The 24,243-nt window shown below is 36.3% G+C and overlaps 2 protein-coding genes across 10 annotated transcripts in view; one reads left to right on the top strand and one right to left on the bottom strand.

Annotated features, from left to right (window-relative positions):
• The window catches only part of LOC131157979 (G-patch domain-containing protein 1), a 36,710-nt gene extending 18,653 nt beyond the window's left edge, over positions 1–18,057 (top strand). For 3 of the 8 annotated variants that reach the window (XM_058112469.1, XM_058112472.1, XM_058112470.1), the window contains exons 7-11: positions 295–385; positions 15,010–15,191; positions 15,667–15,885; positions 15,953–16,069; positions 16,729–17,023. In XM_058112469.1, coding sequence (XP_057968452.1) covers positions 295–385; positions 15,010–15,191; positions 15,667–15,885; positions 15,953–16,069; positions 16,729–16,794 — 675 coding nt within the window. In that variant the 3' untranslated portion in view covers positions 16,795–17,023. Of the gene's footprint in view, positions 1–294; positions 386–15,009; positions 15,192–15,666; positions 15,886–15,952; positions 16,070–16,696; positions 17,024–17,576 lie in introns of those variants that run through there. The other 5 variants (XM_058112467.1, XM_058112468.1, XM_058112471.1 and 2 more) reach the window with 2 other exon arrangements.
• LOC131157980 (meiotic recombination protein SPO11-2) lies at positions 16,859–20,415 on the bottom strand. 2 transcript variants are annotated; one of them, XM_058112475.1, is made up of 11 exons: positions 20,338–20,415; positions 20,144–20,227; positions 19,878–20,007; positions 19,584–19,721; positions 19,379–19,467; positions 18,685–18,813; positions 18,500–18,594; positions 18,125–18,187; positions 17,751–17,827; positions 17,521–17,662; positions 16,859–17,428 (listed from the first exon to the last, which is right to left on the bottom strand). In XM_058112475.1, exons 1-11 carry the CDS (start codon positions 20,413–20,415, stop codon positions 17,281–17,283), a joined length of 1,173 nt encoding a protein of 390 aa, XP_057968458.1. In that variant the 3' UTR covers positions 16,859–17,280. The 2 variants fall into 2 exon arrangements, with proteins under 2 accessions (XP_057968458.1, XP_057968460.1); XM_058112477.1 differs by having other exon boundaries at positions 16,859–17,415; positions 17,535–17,662.
• Between the last annotated feature and the right edge of the window lie 3,828 nt (positions 20,416–24,243).

The following is a 24,243-nucleotide window of genomic DNA, read 5'->3' as shown; positions in this document are numbered from 1 at the left end:
GTTGGATAGAACAGTGTTATTGGCCTCTCTCAAGGCCCATTCTTTGAGATTTTTAGTGGTTTACCGCTGTTCGATCTTGTTAGAGATTGACAGGCAGCACTTCTATAATTTTTCTGGTTGTTTCTTTTTGTTCAAGACATCTTGTTCTCCCCTTATTGTACTCTTTGGATCAATTTTGATATAATTTTTTTTCATATTAAAAAAATCATTATTTTGAATTTTTGGCTCCTAAATTCGTTTCTGGTTTAAAAATTTGTCATTGCTTAGTTATTTCACAAAATTTGTTTTTGATAGGTAAAAAAGGTTGAAGACCATCCACAAATGAATGAAAGTGAGCTGGAGTCAGTGCTGGAATCTGAAAGTGAAGCTGATGTCCCAAATACAGGTACGGAGCCGTACTTTTTTCTTGTCAATGAAAAAAACATGTGTTGAAATTTAACAGAGACTATCTTTAGTTAATGACATAGGTAAAGGCCTGTTTGATCACTCAAATTTATGCCTTCCAGCACAAAGGAAGTTCGCACAAGCAAGCAAGTAGCTAAGAAGCAAGAGTGGAAGAATTTACAATTTAATATTCTGGAGGGGTGCTTTGTACTGCATTCAATGCTTGATGATTTCAAATAAGGACCTTGGCCTCCCTTTGGACTACTACACCTCCTCAATCAATGGCGGATATAAATTTATATAAATTTGAACCAATGGATGTACAGAGAATTTCTAGATAAATCCATACAAATATCTACGACTTGAATAATTATCTGCAATGTTCTAGGGTGCTCTTTGAAACATCTATACTTGTATAGCTCCACAAAGCTTCCATATCTCTCTTATGCACACTTAAAGTTCTCCTGAATGTCCTTAAGCCTCTAGAAAATTTTTGAAGAAATGAAGGAGCTCCTCAATGGGTTGAGTTTATAAGTACATTTTTTGACACTCTCCCCACTTGGCTAAGCGGTGCCCTTGTTGCCTTTGAAGTGTTTTTATGCTTTAATTTTTTTCTTATACTGCATCAAGTCTTGAAGTGGTTCCCAGCAGCTCAATATTTGGTTTCCCTTTTCATTTAAGTAATAGCTTCTCTTAAGGGACGGTTGTCTTGTTGAACCTTTATATCGACAGGATGGCTTGGACCTCCTCATTGGCTTGAGTAAGATCACATGGAAGACCCGATGTAGCTTAGTAGGTTTGGAAGTTAGACCTTGTAGGCTTGCATACTAGCCCTTTTCACCATGACAAAGGGACCTTCGTAGCGCTTCCTCAGCATTGATGCTGACTTTTGTGTCTTCTGATGCATATAAAGCTTGACAAACACCATGTTCCCTGCTTGGAATTCCCTTAGCCACCTCTTCTTATCACCCCCCTTCATAATGCTAAGCAGGCATACACCTTATCCAATTGTTTCCCTCATTCTTTGGCAAACCTGTAGTTTGATAGGCATCTTCTTGGAAACTTGTGCTAATTGTGTTGGGTGTTGGGAATAGTTGGTCCATCACCAACTCAAATGAGCTTTTGCTGGTAGACCTGCTCCCTTACAAGTCATGAGAGTATCGGGCAACATCAAGCAACTTGTCCCAGTTGCACTAGTTGGCGTTCTTGTTGTACTTGAAGTATAACCTTGGTAATGCACTCGCCCTCTTTATTCAGCCGCTGATTTTGGGATGCAAAGTAGTGGTGAAGTTTGAACCCATCAACTTGAACAACTTGATTTAGAAAGGCTTTATGAAAGGTGGCTCCTCATTAATGATGGGCTCAAGTAAGCCCAATATTAATTACATGCTTAAGAATAACCTTGTAGCTTCCTTTATTGAGCAATTCTTTGAGATTGGGATGAAGGATCCCATATTTAGAAGACCTATTTTCACTACCACTGTGATTGACCCGCATCCCTCAAACTTGGACAAGCCAATGATGAAATCCATTGAGACACTTTGCCTTGGGCACTTGGGAATGGGTGGTGATTCCAAGAGTCCTATGTGGTATGCTAGTCCACTTTCTCTTGTTGGCACATAAAACATTTTGTGACATGGGCCTTTGCATTATCTTGCTTGCTTGGTCAATGGTAATCATCCTCAACAAGTGAATTCTTACCAATGATTTGTTGGAATGTCCAATATGAGCAAGATGTTGCACTTTCACTACTCGAATGTAGTGAGTTGATTACATTGTCTAACTTTTTTGAGGATATTGTCCTATATCGTCCAAAGTGGTGGAAGAGGATTCATGTAATCAACCCCACCTAGTGGGACTTAATGCTTGGAGGTGTTGGTTGCACCTAATCCATGGTGCAACCATGCAAGCAACTTGTTCTTGAGGGTGCAAAATGTCGTTGGTATGTAATCATAGAAGCATCATCAATAGTGAAAATCACCCAAAGACAAAAAGCAACCGGTAATAAGAAGCATGGAAAACATTGATCCAAGAACAAGTAGTAATCTAGCAAAAATGTATTAGAAAAACATAAGGCGTATTGGATCATCTGGGAAGTTTTAGGACCATGTCCAAAAAGGTGTTGAGCAGCTTTCTTAGCTATTCTATGAACTTTGGTAAACCCCCTTCGACACCTTCAACCCGCTCGTAATTCTCAACTTCCAAAACCATTACCCTTCTTTTCCTAGTTATATATTCCCACCTTTTGACTGAGTTTTTTTCCCTTTATTTTCCTTCATTATACCTCTCTATTGTACTTAATTTCTTCGCCCTTTATCTCTTCTAGCTACCTCCATTTTTTGCAGTTTTCCTTGAAAACCTGATATCTTTTCACCTTCTTCTGAATTTTGAGCAACCCGTGGGTGTCAAGTGGGAAATTACTATCTTGATAATCAAGAAATAGTTTTCCTTCGATGAGAAAGGAAGGTCATGGTGTGTTACACAAAGAACCAGCTAATGTCGCATTTTCATTTCCTTCTCAAAGGAGAAACGGTGATGACTATCAGCTGAACCCTACCAAGCTAGGCTCGGTGTTAAGGGTGGACAAAGGCTGAAAGGTCTCAAGTTTGATATTGAAGGGCCCCGACCACCCTGGTTTTCAAGGATATCAGGGGAAAAAAAAGACTAAATCTTTTCCTCTTCTTGAAAACATTGAATCCTTGGGTGAAGAATTTTGGGGCCACCCCAGTCACTTTGTTATGCTTTGATTGAGAGCAAATACCTTTCGATGATTCATTTCGATGGAGAAGATGCCACATAAGAGGGCTATTCATTTGGCTTGCGTGCCGTACTAGATAGAGAGGAGGCATTGGGTTGGAAGAAATTTTGGGAAGCTTCAAAGGGGAGAGCGAGACTAACGTAATAAAGAATCACTAGGAGCTGCCGTGCCTCGATTACTGTTCCTCAAATGTAGGCAAAGACTTCAAGCTTGATAAATAGCGGTGTTTTTAAGAATCAAAGCTCCATTTTTTCCAGCAATGGAGGACATATGACAGCTCACTAAGAAAGGCGAAGTCCTTCAAATGGAAAGTATGACCAGGATTTTCATAGGGGATTGAAAAGGGAGATTTGCTTTTGATTTGGGATATAATTCAAAATTTTTAATTTTGTTTCCAGTTCTGCCCAACTTAGTTAAACCCAGTTAGATTTGGGCTCAAAGCTAGGAGGACCTAGAGCAACTCAAAAGATGGTCATATTAAAGAGCATCTGAAGAAAGGAGAAATTTAGGGGCAGTGTCAGAAGGCAACTCTTCTGTAATTTATTTGGTTGTCGCTCTTTGTTTCTTGATGGACACCTTGTCCTTATTATTCTTCCTTATTTTGGTCTTCTAATGAAATTTTCTCTTTTCCAAAAGAGATGTTGCAAGGCTGTGATGAGAAATTAGATTAATTAATTTAAATTTTTACAGCGGTCTTACAAAGGTTGGGCTGTGTGGGACAAGTGTTAGTGTCTAGTATGTGTTGGACTAGTGTCAATGTCTAAGACGTGTTGGATATTGATGCTTGTGTGTTCTTGGTGTGTCTGTGCTTCCCACTAAGGCCAAACAACATGACTAAAAACTTGTAGGAAACATACTTTGTCATATATGCCATCTTGCCTTTATATTCATTGGCTATGTGAACATGACAATACCCCAACCTCAAGTGGGTAAAGTTATGAGAACCTCAAAATTGATCAAACAAGTTAGCAATAAAAGGAACTTGGTATTTGTTCTTTTCCACGATCTTATTGAGTGGCTTGTAGTTGATGCAAAGTAGAAGCATCACATCATGCTTCTTTTGAAATAGTGTTGGTGCACAATAAGTAGACTTGGATGATTGGACGTGGCCAGCATCAAGCAACCCCGTCAATTTCCTCCTTACCCCTTTTAATTTTGGTGGTGCCTATGGCAAGGAGCAAAAGTTAGGGGATTACTATTGGGCTTCAACTTGATGTTATGAACCATCTCCCTCCCGTATGGTAATAGTTTGGGTAGCTTTGCATCTTGGAGCTCCTCTAAAACACCTTGTATTGCCATAGGTACCTCTTCCATGCTAGGCTTGGATCCCTCATCCATCTTCAAAGTGGCTAGGAAATGTTGGTTCCTTGCATCGTAACCCTTTGGACAATTACATTATGGTTGAGGTCTTGGCAACACCTTTTCCCCTTTTTAAACACGGGTTGCTATCCTTCATGAAGAGGTATTGAGCAATTGCATTGTCTATGGTATACATGGATAGACAACTCCTTGGAGTTCACCACCTTCATGAACTTTGCTTTCTGGGCATAATGTAAACCAATACTCTTGGCTGTGTAGCTCGTTTGATGTCCTCTTACCTATGTTGCCATCATAATAGTGCTTTATGCTTAAGGTAAATAGAGGTTGTACGTACTATGGTGGCGTAATTCAAAATGTCCATCATGTCGAAGTATTGCTCTAAACTCCACAAGAAGCTATTCATGTCTTGAGTACTTCTTGCACATTATATGTCTTGAGCTTTAGTACATACCCCCTTGGGCGTGTAGGCAGGGTGGCAACCTCACCACTTGATAATATCGTCTTATATTGGGCATGCCTTTTTTTTTTTTGACTTCTTCCCTTTAGGGATCGTTTGGTTTGCTTTATCTTTTAAGGTTTCCAAGAATGTGATGCCTATTCCCACATTAGTTTTGGGGTGGGAAAGTGACGTGGCAAGTCTCACATTCCCAAGGAATAAAAGTTTCCTATAGAAATGAGAATCCTATTCTTATATTCACCTATCTATATCTAACATTTCCATGAGCGTCTTATTTGTTAGGACTAAATTGCCCCTATTATTTTAGTCTTTCTATCCTATATTATATTATCACTTGCTCTTATTTATGATAACAAATTATTGGGTAAAAGATACTGACCTTCCCTATGGTTTGGCAAAAAGACTTGGACCTCCTTGGGGTTTCAAAACTCTCATGGACCTCCGTTGGGGTTTCGAAAATTCCACAAACCTCCCTAGAGGCTTACCTAAAAGACGTAGAATCCCCCTTATATGTGGCAAAAAGACAAGCCTAGGGAAGGGTATAAGTGTCCTAAAAATCAAATGGTAGGGGTGGTATGTGGGATTTTTAAAACCCTAGGGAGGTTTGTGGATTTTTTAAGACCTTAAGGGAGGTCTGTGTTTTTTGCCAAATTTCAGGAGAGGTTCTTGTCTTTTTGCCAAATTTTTGAGGAAATTGGTGCCTTTTGTCTTAAAATATTATAATATTATATTAGAAAGTCATAATAATTCAAAATAGTATTTGACATAACCTAAAAGAGACCATGACATTAAACTCGGTATTAACTTACGTTAGACCAAAAAATGAAAAGACATCAAGGGATCAATGGAAAGGAGGTAACGTCCATTAATTAAAGAGCACACCAATCTTTACTCCCCAATAACATATCCAAAATGTAACCTTTGCAATCCATTAGTAGGGAAAACAATAGGGAAGTATTCCAAATGCCTATAAAAAGGACCTCTAAGGAAGGTAAGACATCTCATCTCATTCTCATTCACTCTTTTATTGTTACAATCATATAATTCTTCCAAATTCCTTGACTTAAGCATTAGAGTGGTCCCCCGGAGTACAGCTCGGGTCCTCCAAGCCATTTTCTCTTTCAATCTTGGTAGGTGATTGAAGTCATAATTGATCCAAAATCTCCTAGACAAATTTTGACATCAACAATTGACGTCGTCTGTGGAAAAATTGGAAGGTTTTCTTTCTAAAACTTAATCATGGATGCATCACACAATTCCAAGTCCGAACTCGTTGCTGGGATCAATTGCCCCAGTCAATTCACTCCCCACCACTAGACAATTCACCGCAAATTGTGCCTTTAGATCAATTTTTAGCCTTCCAAAGGAGGGTGGAAATCATGTTTAACATGATCTTACACTAGGAAAAAATCCTATAGAACATGACCTAGGGAATGTTCAAGCAAAAACGACACCTAAAGTTAAGGCGATGATACCATATAAAGTTGCCTTGAAAATTTTAGATTCGACAAAGAAATTAAAAGGAGCCAACAATGTTTAGATTAATGAGCAACAGTCCCAGGAATTTGAAGAAAAACTCAAGAAAAATTATCAACTGGAAAAACTAGTAAAATAAGTTCGCAGCTAACTCTTAAAAGGGTAGACCTCAGCTAGATCTTCTGATCTCCCCTTTACCAAGAAAATAATGGAGATCCCTTTCTCTAATAAATTCAAGATGCCCAAGGTAGAAGGATATGATGTGTCATCAGATCTCTTAGACCACCTTGACACCTTCAAAATATTGATGCAATTGTAAGGTGCACTTGATGCCATTGTGTGCTAAGCATTTGTGGAAACTTGAAGGAGATCTTCTTATATTATTATATGTAATTAATTATGTAGTTTAATGCAAATTTATAAGTAATATATAACATTTTTACTGAATTTAACTGCTGTTTTTTAATTTGTTTGGAAATGCAGTTTACATATTGTATATACATTACTTTTGCATTTAGGATAACCAGTCTTAAATCTTAAATGGATTTCTGGAAGTGGAAACTCTAGCTCTATTAAGAAAGATCTTGCATGGAGCATGCATATTTGGATAATCAAAAAAATAGAAATAATTTGACTTGCAAATTTTGTGGCAAAGTCACAAAGGGAGGAATATTTCGGGCAAAACAATATATTGTCAGAGGATTTCGAAATGTAAAAGAATGCTGTAAGTGCCCTGCTTATGTACTTGAGGAGATTAGGGTGTATATGTTGAAGAAAGATATAGAGGATGAAAATGAGTTATTGTCCGACTTTGAGGACATAGATCGTTATGGTGAAGATGAAGAGGTTGAAGTTCAGGAAATTGACTCTCATGGCAAGAGAGTGCTTAGTAGTGGAAGTGGAAGTCAAAGTTTATACCAATTCACCTTAGAAACCAAAATAGAAAGGGCCTATAGACTTGTTTTTTACCCCCGATTCAAAGAAAGCGGTTCAAGTTAGGAAAGAAGAGAAGATGAATCAAACATCAATAAATGAGGCGTGTAAGAAAGAATTAAGACAAAAGGCAATGACAGATTTTGCTAAGTGGATGTATGATGCTGGAATCCCATTTAATGTTGTATGTTTGGACATTTTTGTAGTGACACTTGAATCGATTGGGAAATATGGTCTTGGAATAAAACCGCTTAACTATCATGAAGTGAGAGTTCCTTTCCTAAAGCAGGAAGTTAGTTGAACGAAAGAGTTGATGAAGGTCCATAAAGAGGAATGGGAAAAATATGGATGATCGATTATGTCTAACGGTTTGAGAGATTCAGTTGCTAATAAGGACATAATAAACTTCTTAGTGAACTCTCCATGGGGATCAGTGTTCATCAAGTTTATTGATGCTTCTAATATTGTCAAGAATGCAGATAGAATGTACAAATTACTTGATGAGATGGTGGAGGAAATTGGAGAATCAAACGTGATTCAAGGAATAACTGATAATGCTTCAAACTATGTTGTAGTAGGTAAGAAATTATTTCTAGAACTGCATTCTATAGTGTATATAGTGTTTATTTTAATATTTTAATGGTTTCACTGCTTGATTTTTGAGTAAGGAAATTGTTGGAAGCAAAGAGGCCACATTTATATTGGACACCATGTGCTGCCCATTGCCTCGATTTAATATTGGAGGACATTGGGAAGATGCCTTCGATTCATGCAACTTTGGAAATGGCAATATTTTTGAATGGTTATATTTATAACTGTATTGGTGTGTTGAACTGAATGAGACAGTTCACTGAAGGAAAGGAGTTACTAAGGCCCGCAGTTACAAGATTTGCAACTGCCTCTATCACTCTTCGTTTGATCCACCTTCGAAAGAACAACTTGAGGAAGATATTTACTTTTGAAGATTGGAATACTACTAAATGGGCGAAGGAGGTAGCTTGCAAAAGAGTAGCTAGTATTGTTTTGATGTCTACCCTTTGGAGTACCATTGTCTATGCTCTTAAATTGACAGACCCACTTGTCCCTGTACTCTGTTTGGTTGATGGGGAAAAGAAGCTTGCAATGGGATATATTTATGAAGCAATAGATAGGGCTAAGGAAGCCATAGTTAAGGATTCCGGTGAGAGAGAGGATAAAGTCAAGGAGACATTTGAAATTATTGATACGAGGTGGGGATGCCAACTCCATCAACCTTTGCATGCAGTTGCATACTCCTTGAATTTGGAATATTTCTATTTAGACCCCCACATTTGCAAGATGAAGAAATCATGGCGGGTTTGAACAAATGTATTGCAAGGTTGGTGTCAACCCTTGAAGTGCAAGATAAATTTATACATGAGTTGGAAAATTACACTAGCGCTAATGGCCTCTTTGGAATTGATTTTAGCAGTGAGATAAAGGAAGATAAAAGCACTAGGTAAAGTGGCATTTTTACTACCTCTTTCTATCTAAAATTATTTTTTCTATTTAGCTAGTAGATATTCATTTAAAATTTATTTTATAACAGTGCAATGGTGGATATCATTTGGATCATCAGCTCCAAACTTGCAAAAGTTTGTTGTGAAAATCCTTAGTCTCACATGTAGTGCTATTGGCTGTGAAAGAAATTGGAGCATATTCCAACATGTGAGCCATTAGGATAGTGTGGATTAAAGAACATGAACTACCATTCTATTTCTCTTTAGAATCATTATTTACTATATTACTTTAAACTTCTTGCAGCTTCATAGAAAAAGGGAGAAATATGCTAGCCTAGTAATGCTTGAATGATTTGGTGAAATATAATCGAATTTTGAGGCCTTGATACAACAAGCGTGACACCATTGATCCCATCCTTCTAAAGGACATTGATGATAGTAATGAGTGGTTGATTGGTAGGTTGGATGGTGATTCTGATGATGATAATGAACTTGTATTTAATGATGATCCTTTGACTTGGGGTTTTGTTGCTAGAGTTGGTGGAGTAAATAACCCCCTGCATCGCAATATATCAAGAATAAGTGCAAATATGTCATCATCTTCTAGAGGAAGAGCTTCATCTAGTAGTGCTAGGGGTTGGACTGCAGTGTTGGAACTTGTAGATGAGGATGAGATCCAAGTAGATAGTGCAGAGGAGATAGAAGAGGAAAAAATGTTGGAGAAGAAAATTTTGATGATGAAGATGAAGATGATGATATCTTGGCAGACTTAGTTGATGATGAGTGATGACTAATGATTGAGGAGGATTTTTATATTTTAGACTTTGAAATCTTTTGTTGTACTCTTTTCTTTTGATGTTGAACTATGTTGATGCTTTTAGGCCTTTAGCCTGGCAATTTCATTAAATTTCCAATTTTGGTATTGAATATTTTGGCATTTTAAATTCTAATATTAATATTGATGTGTTCATATGACAATTACCCACCAAATAGGCATTGTACACCAATTTTATAATTGTGCGCCTCACCTTCATGAGGTGCGCGCCTTCACCTTGGCTCAAGTACCCTTTGTGCCTCGGTGCGCCTTGCGCTTTTGACTACTATGTAGCTCATGAAGCTAGAAATGCCCATTTGATGTCCACCACTTATGAGGCAACAAAAGGCGGGCAACTACTCGACAAAAAATTAGACCATTTGATGAGTATTGCTCAATGGATCCTAAAATGCCCATCCAATGAGCACTGCTCATGAGGCAACAATAGACGGGTACTACTCGACAAAAAATCCCATTCGGTGAGTATCGCTCATGAGGTAACAAGAAAGGGGCATTGTTCGACAAAGTATTGACCCACCTGATAAGTACCACCCATAAGGCCCAAAAATTCCCATTTGATGAGCACTGCTCATGAGCAACAAGAAACGGGCATTGCTTGGCAAAATATTGACCCATCTGATGAGCACCGTCCTGAATACACGAGCATTTGATTGGGTCCGAGCTTCCCAATCTCTATCCCATGAGGCCCAAAGATGCCTATCTAATGACTTAATTCGAATCTCGTGATAATAAAAGGACGTATAGTAAATGCAATATACTCTTGAGCCAAAAAGGTAACTCTGAGACTCGAGAGTAGGGGGACAATTGACATAACCTAAAAGAGACCCTGATATTAAGCTCGACATTAACTTACATAAGACCAAAAAATGAAAAAAATATCGATGGATCATTGGAAGGAGGTAATATCCATTAATTAAAGCAAGGGGTTAGCACACCAATTTTACTTCCAAGTAACATATCCGAAATGTAAATCGTGCAATCCATTAGTAGGGAAATCAATAGGGAGTTATCTTGAATGCCTATAAAAAGGACCGTCTATGGAAGGTGAGACATCTTATCTCATTCTCACTCACCTTTTTACTCATGCATTTATATAATCCTTCCAACCTCAATTCAGGCATTGAAGTGGTCCCCCAGAGTATCTCTTTGGTCCTCCAAGCTGTTTTTTCTTTCATTCTTAGCAGGTGATCGAAGTTGTGATTGATCCAAATTCTCTCGAAAATTTTTTGGCAGCAACAGTATTGTTAATGATAATACAATATTAAGTATATTATAAAATATTATATTATAATGAATATACTTTCAGTTATATTGACAAATGGTGTAGTATTGCACTTTATCTTGCAATATACTTTATCACACACTATAAAGCTACATGTTGTCTTCTTGTCCGAATATGATGCCAAATATATTAAGGTTCCCGCATCATTTTGGACACATGCAAGTAAGAAGCTAGTTCAGGGGACTAGGGTTAGATTAGCAACTTGGAACATAGGGATTAAGGAACTTATTAGTAGAAGCATGAAGGTGGTTTGCACAATGATTAGAAGAGAAATTAACAAATTTGCCTTCAGCAAACTAAGTGGTTAGCGGAAAAAGGTAGAGAAGTTGAACAATCATTTAAAGTTTGGTGCACTAGGAAAGAAAAAAAATTAAGAATGATAGGCATCATTGTAGATAAATACCATAATTACTAGAAATGCCACCACTCTATTGAACCATGAATTGTACCAATGTCCTGAAACATGGTACATTTTTGTTCCTAATGCTAAATCCAGCAATCCAAAGTTTTTAACTTAATGTATTTCTCATAGCATATATATATATATATATTAATAATTTTAAGTGGGGAAAATTTTAATTCTATTTCAGCCCATTTATTATCTATTTTAGAAAAGGAAATTTCATTTAGATTTAGAAACACCTCAGCATCCTCTCTGAAATATACAGGTGTCACTAAATATCTTTTGCCAGTATATCTAATGTTCTACATTTTAGAGCATGTTTCATATCGCTATCCCATTCCTGTTCCACAAGCATAACATTTTGCATTCTAGGTACATTATAATACATGAAAGATAGTATTATAGATGCCAAAAGAATATGAGATAGTCATAAAAATCAATATGATCTTAGGACGAGATAATAAATGCCACTAGTGCTTATGATCCTCAAATATGCTTAATGGAAAACCTTATGGTAGTGTTTGGAAACATGAATTTCTGGCCTTGGATTTCGATTTGTGTGGATGAAACTCAATACAATTTTATGATGCGTTTTGTCCAATTCCACACATACAAATCCAAGGCCTAAAATCCGAACTTCCAAACATAGGGTGAGTGGCTATTTTGGGAAGATATGGATAATATTATATGAGGGATATCTAAGATTGAAAAATTGTTTGTAGGAGTGGATTTGAAGGACAATAAAGGTTATGAGAGAATACATTGAGAGCATGGATGTGGACATAGAATGAGTTCGGTAATACGGTCTTAGAATTCTATCCTTCTATGTGACATGATTTTAAAACAAAGAATATGTGCTTTAAGAAATGAGGACACTTAACAACCTTCAAGAGCGGAGAAAATAAAAGTCAAATAGATTTTTTCAAAGTAGGAGGGTAGATCGTTTATCATGTAAAAATTATATAGTTATTCTACATGAAAGTTTAACTATGCAACATATCAATTTAAGAGAACTAGGTGGTAGAACGTAAAGGGAGAAAATATAATGGAGGTGTAAATGGTAATGGATGGCAAAGATTTGCAAATGAGTTTTGTGAGTTTGTGAAGGAGTTTCGTCTTGATCTTGAAGAAACAGGTGCAGCAAGCTCTTCAGATCCTATATTGTGGAGTAAGGTGGTACTGGAAGGGAAATTAGGTGGAGGCAGTGCAAGTCGTATGAAATCAGAAAATTTATGTCTTAGGTGTGGGGGATATTTGCGATTGAAGGAATCCGAAGTGAAACTCTAAGCCCGAGACATTGTGCATGTAGCACACTTTTGTTTGGGCGTTCTTTTGAGTGCGTGCATGCATGGGGTTGTGAGAATGGTCTACTAATAATGTGTGGGTGTCTTTTTTCTTGGGGAGAAATGATGGAGCTTTCGTCAGTCCTCTCATGAGTTTATCTTTGTTACACGCTGCCTTAGCTCAATCATTGATAATGGGAAAAAAAAGTGAAATTCGTGATGTTGTATTACCCTGCATTTGATTCTGCAGTTGTTTTGTGAAGTAAAAATCCCAGGAGAGGAATTTTTTTTTGTATAAAAGTCTAAGTGGTTTAAATTGATATTGATGCAAAGGACAGCCTTTAATTCATTTCGGTGATTAAATTAGCTGCTTCAAATTAGCATACAGGGTTTTTTGGCCCTGGGCATCTATGGACCACCATGGAGGAGATGATTATGGGTCTGGTTCTACTTATGATCGTGAAAGACTGAAAAAAATTAAAGATTTGTTGTGAGGTTACAAGATTATAAGATGATAAGAGTTGTCTTGTAATTTTATCCTTCAGTTATTGAGGATACCTTGTTTGTTTATAAAAAAAAAGGTTCTTTGAATAGAATTACTCTTATTATTTTATAGGTTGGAGTGATGGGAATTGGTTAAATGAAGTTTTGTAACTAATTTTATATGGGTCAGATTAAGTTCAACTGTTTTTTGTAGAATTTTAATTTCTTATCGGAACAATATTCATCTTTTTGTATTTGCATTTTTTTTTTTCATGTGGTACTAAATTCTTTAGAGAGATATTTAAGAATTTATTTATTTTTGCCTAGTTTTGCCCTCAAATTATTTGCCCACAAGTTAGTTGAACTTATAAGTAGAATTGAGATTTTTCAATTTTTTCTATTTGAATTGATGGTTTTGAATCACAGAAATTTTAGCATAAAATCCTTTGATAGACTATTTGATGTGCTTTCTAGGAAGAAATTTCAATTTCAATGGAAAATTTTAGGGTCTCAATATATGGAAATTTGTACAAAAGTTTTAATTCGATAGAAATTTCAATTTCAATTTAAAATTAAATAAACAACAAACTTTTATTAAATTGTGGATACTATACATGAAACTTTAGTAAATATTAAAATAGGTGATTTTGAATAACTTAGAACCAACAATGATAAGCCCCAAATTTTGTTTGTTATTGTTCAATTTTTCATTTAAATATCTGACACTGAGATTTTGGCTGATGTATTGGTAATTTGTTAAAAAAAAAAAAATACTAGCATTTTTGTTTCACCCTCCCAAAATTTGACATTTCTACTGGAATTTGACGAAATTACCAAAATTTCGTATCGAGTGTTTTTACTCACATTTTTATCAAAAGTTTTATGAGTGGAATTGAGGCCTTTAGGTTTGATGATTTCTGATTTTCTTGTAGAGATTGAAATATATAATAGTAATGTCTTTGGCTACAAGGAAGACCATACAAGAATATTTATGTATAAAGTATACACAAACTTAAAAGTTAATGCTCCTGTTATATTTAATATATTGGTATACTAAGAGTATACTATATGAGGATATTTTTCTCAAATACAGCATTGTACTTAATGCAGGCTGTAAAAGGGTAATTTTTGCATAAACTACTCGGAAGGAAAGGATATTTTAGCCAGGCATAGAGTTTTATGTGCTATCGTGTGAATTGATGGAAAATGATTTATATTGCCGACCCCACTTAGTGGGACTTGAGGCTTCTTGTTATTGTGTTGGTGTATGGTGTTTTATGTGTTAACGCTTAAAAAGTTCATATTTTTGTACATGGTATAAATCAAATTTCCATTGGAATCCACGTTCCAATTAAAGCCAATTTTTTGGGAATTTGGATGCCCATCTTGAAAGGTCACTGTTCATGTTCCTAGGTAGTAACATTGTTGCTCTAGGAATAAAAATGACTGCCACCACCACCAATCCTTAAGTTCTAGTTGTTGAGGTCATAGCTACATGAATCCTCTTCCACCATTCTGCTTGGTCTAGGGCAATATTCCCTGATAATTGGAGGGCTTCAGATTTCTACTTGCTCTCATTCTACATTATTCTAGGTTTTCCCCTCTCCTCCCACTTTCATTTACTTCCCCATGTTCTATGAATCTAAAAGCATTCTCCACGTGGAGCTATCACAGGAATTCACAATGCACATTTCAATATTCTGTGCCTATATGCCTGAGGGCATCGATGATCTCTCCAACCACAAGCACATAAATAGTCTGCTACTGTTGTTCCTTGTAGATGTTTCTAATTTTTTTTTGGTAACTATGTTTCACAATACTTTTTTTCTTTCAGCTGCTGGGTGGAGGGAATTGTGGTGGCATTTTTTCTCCTCCCTTTTTATTTTATCTTGAAAGGAACTCTTGCATTTTGTGCAGGAAACAAGTATTTTTCACCACCACCACAATGGTGGGGCTACAAATATGGATTTGTCTCAGGAGGGCTTCTTGGAGAAAAATCTACTAGAAAGAAATCAGTCCTAAGTGAAAATGCTGAAAATAATAAAAAGAGGACTGCATTTTATGAAGAAGATCAAGAGAATCTTTACAAACTTGTTCAAGTATGCATTCTTGTTCAAACCTACTCTTTAGTCTCTACAAACTTGCCCATGTTTTATGATTATTGTTAATTCTTATATGATACTCTCTCTCTCCTTGACCAAGTTTCATGGTTTTTGCTTGTATGATTCTCTCTCTCTCTCTTTCTCGGAATGCATGCATTTGCCCACTCATTTATGTTGAAAGAAAACTATGCCAAAATTCATTGATGCAGGGAGGGCTGCTTTAAATCGTAGATAGTTTAGTTCCTATGATAAAATCCATGGAGTGGGAATGGGAATATTGCAAGTCTTTAGTTTATGTATGCATTCAAATTGAGGGTTTATCAATATTGATAAATAAGAACAGTGGCTCTTTTTCTAAAAAGCTGTTGTCTAATGAATTTTAGATTGTTCAGTAAGAGTGGTTCTTTTCCTATTTGCAAAAGGTACTGTTCATATATGGTTTGGAATTTTGAAGTGAGGCTTTTATCTGCAGGATAAATCCACCACCGGAAAACAGGGACTTGGCATGAAGGATAGACCGCGAAAAATTGCTGGTTGCCACTTTCAGGGAAAAAAGACATCATTCAATGATAGTGATGATGAAGATTCTGCTGATTTTGGTTCCTCAGCAAAAAGAAAACGTGATGAGGTGGAAAATGATGATGAGCCAAAGGTGAACTTGAAAAGGCTGTGTAAGCGGATTCTTCGTCAGGTGAGGCTGACAAAATTGCAACCTTTTTAAAAATTTCACTTTTTCTCTCACCACCAGATTATTGCAGGTGCCTGGAGGTTCACTAAAGTTGAAAGAGCTTAAAGTACACATAGATGAACACTCGTCTTCCTTTTTTTCCAACTTCTCTTCAAAGAGAGATGCTCTTGCTTACTTGAAACAAAAGGTACAAGTGCCTACCTACTGTAGACCTATTTACTCAGTCTGTGCTTTGTAGTAAATTAATTTTGATAACTGAGAGAGAGGGCATCTCTTTCTGCTGCTCTATTGAAAATTTTTTCGTATGCTGTTTAACTGTAGTTTCAGATAGGTGAATTTAAGGGTGTGATTTGTGGACAAATCAATTGGTGATTGAAGGATGTATCCTTATTCTGACGAGTTACTATGAATTAGCAGTGGGATATCCAGAAATTTATTGAGGGCAAGATACATACTTGCAAATTTATGATTGATGCTTATTAAAAAAAAAATGAAAATAAAAGTTGGGGATATTGGGAATAATATTTGAAGGCTTTGGACTTTGGGATGCGATAAAAGATTCATCATTAGTTTATAAGCATGTACATAAAATCCTTCATTTGCTTTATTTTGGTCGTCTTAGTGTTGGGGCATAATATTATTTTTTCTGTGGGGGCACTTGGCCCTCCATACCTGTGAACCAAGGTCTTGCACTGCACCACTGCCAATTTAGTGGATCTTTCTATCTCGCCCATTGCAACATGGGGATGCATTTTGAAGTTATGTATTTTTGCATTTTTTGCTTTTTTAAAGGAGATGTTTTGTCCATATGAAGGAAAATGCAGCAATTTTTTTTCCTGGTTGCAGCTTCAAGGCAGTCGGAAGTTCTCTGTTGAGGGAAAGAGAGTTGCACTCCCATTGAAGAGGGTCTGAAATTGTTTGTTAGGCATTTGCACTTGCTAGCGGCATGTACATTGCAGCTGAGCTGGGATTGAATCCCGTCTTCTTATTCTTCTTCTTCTTAACAAAATTTTGATATCCATTCATTGTATTGTTCAATGTATTATTGGGAGTATTTACCGTAAGATTCATTTGTTTTGACTGAAAACAGAGTTAGGAAATTTATTTTCCTTCTAAGTCGAGGCTTGTATTGTTAAAGACAGTACTGTTTGTATGCGTTTTTAAGTCCTGCAATGCATGGAATAAGATTGATGATGTGGTAGAATTCTCAAAAAAACCAAGACAGGGTTGAACAATCTCATTTTGATCAGCTGTCAAAGTCTAAGATTTGCCTGGTGGCAGTCTTAACTGTTTTTTCTGTTACATCCTCTCATTCCCCTGGAGTCGCGAGGCCAAAGTAAATGTCCAAGAATAGAAAGCAGTTTGGTTGGGACACTTGAAAAAAGACAGTCAATCTTTTTAGATGTAACTGACTTGTACTATTTTCTTTGATATGTATTTCCTTAAGAAATCATACCCATGGAAATACAGAGCTTCAATTTCTGCCCTACGACCGCTCTGAACCATTACTTCCAACTCTTCTCTGTAATTTTCCTGTCGAAGAGCACTTGTGTTCAAGATACATTCTGATTGACTAAACATGAAGTAAACAATACTTGGCCTTTCTCAATTGAAAACTGAGCCAACCTCCTTTTCTGCCTCGTTAATTTTACCTGCAAAGTCTCTGAGCGCATCAAGCTTTTGGCTATTTGCAGGTCTCGTGGCTTCAATGGAACCAATGATTCATCAGGTATAAGCTGCAGATCATCAGCTCGCAGTCCCAGCCATTTGACATTGCAAGCTGAAAAAGACTGAAACTAAATCAATTGGTTTTCATGGGTTAGGTTCGGTTTGATTTGAAATGATATTTCAAGGATGCAATAAAGCACCATATCTGTATGCCTCTAGCCCCATGCCAATGCTTCCAAACTTGAAGGTGCATAGGATGGCCAATCCTGCTGGATTCCTTAAAAATATTTAGTCTTCCAAAAGTTAGAATGTGTACAAAAATTACATCTGAAGCAATTTGCAGACAGAGGTCACCCTCAGTTGAACGAATCTGAGTACTGCTGAAGTATAAATTTTTTTTCATCATTGCAATTAAATCACGTTTGGTTTGAGAAGTGGAACGGGGTAGAAATGGAATGACATGAAAATTTGAATAGAGAGAATGAATGAAAAAAATCAAATGGTAAATTCAATTTCATTCCTCTCGATCTTCATTCCCATTTACTGAACATGCAATTAGGAAATTTAGCTGTACCAGTCAACCAGTGCTAAAATTGGCAGGTCTGGAAAAGCTCGGCTCATTCGGTGAAGAAGAAACCTGTTTACAACAACTAGCAGGGCTGAAAAATGTGAATGGAAGATGGGAAGTTTGTGTTTTGAAGCATTAAGGTATCAAATAGGAAAAAAAAATTAGGTCCTCCGGGTGATCAAGGCGGTCCTCCCATCACACTCCCTCATCCAACAAAAACACATCAAATAGTGAATATCACATGATATGATCCACGTATTTTTATTATTTGGTGTATTTTCATTTGATGAGATAATCTGAAAGATCACCTTGGTCCTCCCACAGGGCTTAATTTTTTCTTTTTTTCTAATCAGATAGTCATCCAGTGCTTTGATGTGTGACCTTGTGGCAATATCAGGATAGCCTCTGGCAGTGATAAGAATGCTTGGAATTGTATTGAATATACAATCCTCAGCCAGCCTGTGGAATATCGCATGCTAAACAAACCCAGAGTCAGAAAGTATTGTTGCAGAGCAAATTGAAAAGCTTTTTTAAGCTCATACAGAAACTAAATGAGCAAAACATACCTTTTCCACCACGATGATATACCGTGCATCTGTTCTCATGGCCATCTTCTCTAACAAGTTCAAATCGCCAGAAATAGCGTGCCCGGAAGAGCCACATGTAGAACAGTCCACAACCTCTTGGTTTGGCTCCTTTTCCATGTTCCAACAAGATGAAGAGTAGAAATAAACCAAGGTTTGCATTATTTGGTTGAAAAATAAAACCAATAACACTAAACAGTGCCTAGTAAGAAACAAAACATGGTGATAGATGCAGCTTTTGAATGAAAAACGTAGTATCCTCTCTCCACCTACAAAAATTCAGAATCAAACTTGAAATTTGAACACCATTGCTTGTCCAAGCCATTAGCATTGTCTCTAAAGTGGTAATGAAGCACAAACCCTCATTAATCCGCAAGCTTAAATTTCAAAAAATATTTTATATTGCTCGATCACAGTAGGATCTTTTTTTTTTTTTTTTTGATAATGTAGAAACTCTACATTCGAATGTGTTACACATATGATTAATGTGCATATTAAAATGATGCAATTTCAATAGAATAATCACACCAGAGTTGTACTTAAACTGCACCCACACGAGAAATTTTAAAAACTAGCTTTGCATTTGACTCGGCCACCATTCTGTAATATATATATTTTTTTTTCGAAAAAAAAAATCGCAATTGTCGCATCAGAGGTTGAGAGATAAGATATATACTTGCAGCCACAGGCGGCCAGCAACAGCTCCTCTGCTGGAGGCTATGATTCCAAGACTGTATCTGCTGCACCGAAGCAAGGCCACTACATCTGTTTAGTTTGGCATAAAATTTGTTAGTCATGCTTTGTGCATAGATTAAAAATATAGTTGTAACTTGTAAGCCTTGGGGAAGAGGAAATTTCAGCTTATTGGAGAAGAGACAGACCTTGGATTGTCCTATTGACTTGCAGTTGAGAAGTGAAATATTCTGGTGAGCCACAAAGCAGCTTGTAGAAGAGCTCTCTCTGCGTCACCCGCTTTTCCTGAACCAGAATTCGTAGGCACATTTCCATTACCTTCCACACTGTAATTTAAATTCAAGTAAGATAATAAAATAAAGATGCAGGTTTAAAATAAAATAAAGATGCCGGTTTTCATTATGAAATTAGGCAAGATCAAACCAAATAATCGATGAAGGAAATTTGCGAAAGATTAAGCATAACAATTAGGTTTGTGAGACCTCGAATAAAGGCTTTAGCAGCATTTGGTCTCATCAACGACCTAGTGCAAAACGAATGAGATAGAAAAATCCAAGAAACGTCGCTCAAAAGTCCCTGACCGACTCGGCTGTTACTCGACCTCCTAGCGATCTGTTCATTCGAAAACTCAAAACAATTCTCGAAATTAAAAAAAATGAAGCACATAAATCTCGAGCAACTACTTGCAAATCCACTTTGTCGCGACTGCAACTAGAGGGAACTAAATGAAATAGCGAGTTTGTCCTACCAGAGGAAGATCAGAGATTGCTGGAGAAGCAGAGTTCAAGATCTTGAGAAAATTAAGAACTGCTACTTCAATCCTCGCTCGTACCTGATCAAGTAACACACACAAGAAACATTCATTTCGTGAGCGAAGACGACGAAATTAAGCATGCTTGGAGCGCTTTTCAGCGTGGACTTGCAAATGAAGATGAAGAGTACCTCTAAAGGCAGGAGAATATCGGCGTAGCAGAGATGCTGATCTGAGAAAAACGAGGAGGATTTGCAGAGATCCGCCATTGGCATTTGAGAGATTCTGTTTCTCTCCGCTTCGGTGAAAGAAAGAGGAATGGACCTCTGAATTGCGCGCGAGAATCAGTTAGCTCTTGGCTATGCAGGGCGGCAGTCGTTACAATGAATAAAATTATTGGGTTAGGACTGCATCGAGTCCTTGATTTTGGACAACTTTCACGTGATAATTATTTATTTGAATGTGTAGAATCACAAGTTGGCTGGTATACTATTAAAGGGAAATTTATTTTAGTCTTTCCTACTTTTAATTAGTACAACTAAAGATTTGTAGTTATTAATTTCATGCAATTATTTTGATCATCTTAACTAAATCTAAAATATTAGTAAATCTTTCTTAAATGTATAAAATGTTGAACTCACATTACACATTATTTTACTATTATTTATTATGAACGGAGCATGTAGTAATTGAAAAAAAAAAAAAAAAAAAAATAATAATATAGAGGTTGCTCTACGAGTTTTTTCCCGTTTTAACTTTTATTTAAAAGAATATATTAAATAATACCTCATTATGGGAAATATTTCCCAGAATGACTCTGACGTAATCTCGCTACTCCAAGTAGCGATATTTAAGCAAATCTCGCTACTTGGAGTAGCGAGATTTACCTTTGCTGAAGGGCTCGCGCTAACGCATGGCAAATCTCGCTACTCCAAGTAACGAGATTTAATTGGGATAATTAATGCTCTGCCAACCGCCTTTTGAATTACCTCCACCCGGCTTTTGAGGCGTGGCAAATCTCGCTACTTGGAGTAGCGAGATTTGCTTCAGAATAACCTCGCCCGTTCTTCCTCCTTTCTTGCGCGAACAGAGTACCTGTTGCAGAGCCGAGTAGGTTATCGTTGAAGGAAGACTCTGGAGCAGGTGACCGTTGCAGGCTTCATCAAATCGAAAGTTATATAAGGAGATGGGGTAAGTTATGTTTTCCATGTTCAGTGCTTAGATTTTTACATTATTTTTATTTCATCCAAAGCTTTGATAATCCGAGAGAGAGTTTGTGATTTGTGTTAAAAGATTCGTAGACAAACATTACTCTTAAGGTTTGTATTTCATTGTTTTGGTATTTAAATTTAATTTTTTGCTGATAATATTTTATTTGTATTTCATTGTTTGGGTATTTGAATTTAATTTTTTGCTGATAATATTTTATTTTTTCCATTCAAACTGTTGTTCAATATTTATTTATTTTTTTTGGATTGTTGTTTCATTGTAAAATGCATTATCTTTCCTACCTTAGAATTTGTTGAAGTTTCCTCCACTCACTAAATTTGTTGAATTTCCTTCTACTCTTTTGAATATAATTGTGCAATTATAATTAGATCATATGGTTTACTTTCAAAATGGGAAATTTTGTTATTCAATTCTTGAATTTTCTTGTATTGTTTTTAATATAATTGGGCACATCCACTAAAATTTTTCAATAACATGTAAATTGTATGGTTTTAATTGATGCTTTGAGTTAATGTGAGTGCACATTGTAATTATAAATTGTATTGTCATTTATCGTATTAAGTGCATATACTTTTCTATGAGTTAACGAAATTTAGAATTTAAATTTTGACTTATTTTATTTCCTACACAAACTTTAATAATTTTAGCTCATTTAAGAATGTAATGCCTATGATATATTTCATAGATAACGCATAGAGTATATATATACACATGCCTTTGATGTTTCTTATATTTAATTTCAAGCTTTAGTTTTCCTTGAAATTTAGTTTGAATTCCTAATGAATCAAACTCATACTTTGAACCAACCACATAATAAAGTTCAAGTTGAGCCGCATGTTTGAAACATTTGGAATAGATTAGAATAGAACTTTATAATTATAATATAAGGAGTATCATTTGTGAATTTTTTATTGTCAGATAAGAGGTCCTAGTGACGGAATTAAGTCCCCTCTCCCTCTCTTATGATTACTAGAATACAATAATTAATAGGATAAAAGATATTCATTTTTTTTAAGTTTGCTTAAAAGACAAATATCTTTGCTAAAATTTCAAAAATGTCACGAACATCTCCTAAAGTATCAAAAATGTTAAAAACCTCATTTGATGTTTGTCAAAAGAAAATAAAATTTATCTTAAAAAAAAAACTTGTCTGTTTGCAAATTGTAAAGTGAGATTTGTGCATTTTTAACAAATCTCAAGAGAGATCATTGAAATTCTTGAAATGTCAGCAAACGTTGTACAAATTCTTAAAACTCTTGGTATAATATTTAAAATTCTTGAAACCTTAGGATATGTGATTGTCTTTTTATCAAATTTTTGGGAAGATTAGTGTCTTTGTCTAAGTTAATATACTTTATTAAAATTACCTAATAATTTAGTTCACCAATCACACTAAAAAACTGAAACTTGCAAAAATTATATTTAAAATAAAAATAAATAAATAATAATATCCAAAGGAAGTAAGAGCAGATAAGGTGGGGAATTCATCATGAGACAAGCCCCATATGTATAAGATCCTAGGGTGGGGGGTGCCTGAGGAAGCCACAGTCGACAGAGCACCATTAAAGATCCAACGGTACGAGGGCGAAGCCGGCCTCGACTAGTCACTGTTGATGACGCTGACTGGGAACACTGTAGAGATGATAGCTAAAAGGTCACATTATTAGAGGAGAGTAGTAATGAGTTTTTTCCTCCCCGAATTTATGTATTTTTCACCAATATATCGATATAAATGTAGTGTTCACATTTTAAAGCACTTGCCATAAGACAATCCCATTCTCATTTCATGAATCGGGATGTTATGCGTCCTAAGTAACATTTTTCCAAAATATCCCTTCAACTCCTTTGAGTATGGCTGTTTGGATTAGCAATGAATCCTCAAAAGGCTACTTAACAAAATTGAACTTCAAATTAAGTGGCAACCCAACCCATAATGAGGCAGAGTACGAAGTACCATTTTGGAAAAATTACTCTTAAGAGTTGAATTACAATTTTGGGAAAATCCGAAGTATATGTCATATGGGGAAAATCAATACATATTCATGTTGTTTATTCATAGACGCTGAATTCATCTATTTATTTTTTTGGTGGGAAAGTTAGGTCCAAACTCTAAGTTCATTCATTCATTAGAATTTGTATACATCTATTTAGTTTATAGTTATTAGTTATTTCATCTCATTTACACATCACTTATATATACAATTTTGTCTTGCGTAGGTTTGTTTTATTTCCCGATCGCCGATCTAAATGGCAGGAAGCTTAAGCAGTGATCCAGTCACAGTATTTTTATATATAGGGGGAACATTATAACCGCATTAGATGGTGTTAGGTATAGTAGTCGGCTAGTTCGACTTATTCGAATTGGCCGTAGGTGTAAATTAAGTAAATTATATACGAAGATATATAAATATTTGCATATTGATCCAGATCAATATGCATTGCAGGTGACCGCAAGATACCCTGCGCGAGAGTTAAATAATACAGCGTTCTACGAGGCTGTTCCGATATCAGATGATTATGGGTTGTGCATTGTATTGGACGCACACTGTGTCGGTGAGACATATTTAACGATGCAATTGTATGTCGAGACTATTCCTCAAGTGGGTGTAATTGCAGTTAGGCAACCAGATGAGCCCGCGGAGCAATTGGGTGAAGTCGGTGAAGACACCGAACAAACACATTAGGTCGATGTTGGTGGGGAGGTTCGTGCTATGTCCACGGTCGATTTTAACGAATATTCGGGATCGTCATTCCAGCCGTCGGAGTACGAAGCACCTGTTCCTTACAAGTTTCCGCAGGGAGGTTGTGAAGACGTCCTGAGTGTGGTACCAACATCGTTGTTTGCCATTGCGAACGACGCATTGGAC

The sequence above is a fragment of the Malania oleifera genome, chromosome 6 (genome assembly GCF_029873635.1).
Source record: "Malania oleifera isolate guangnan ecotype guangnan chromosome 6, ASM2987363v1, whole genome shotgun sequence".
Classification (NCBI taxonomy): domain Eukaryota; kingdom Viridiplantae; phylum Streptophyta; class Magnoliopsida; order Santalales; family Ximeniaceae; genus Malania; species Malania oleifera.
Note: the sequence above shows the minus strand (reverse complement) of the source record. Positions and strands in the feature narration are given on the sequence as shown.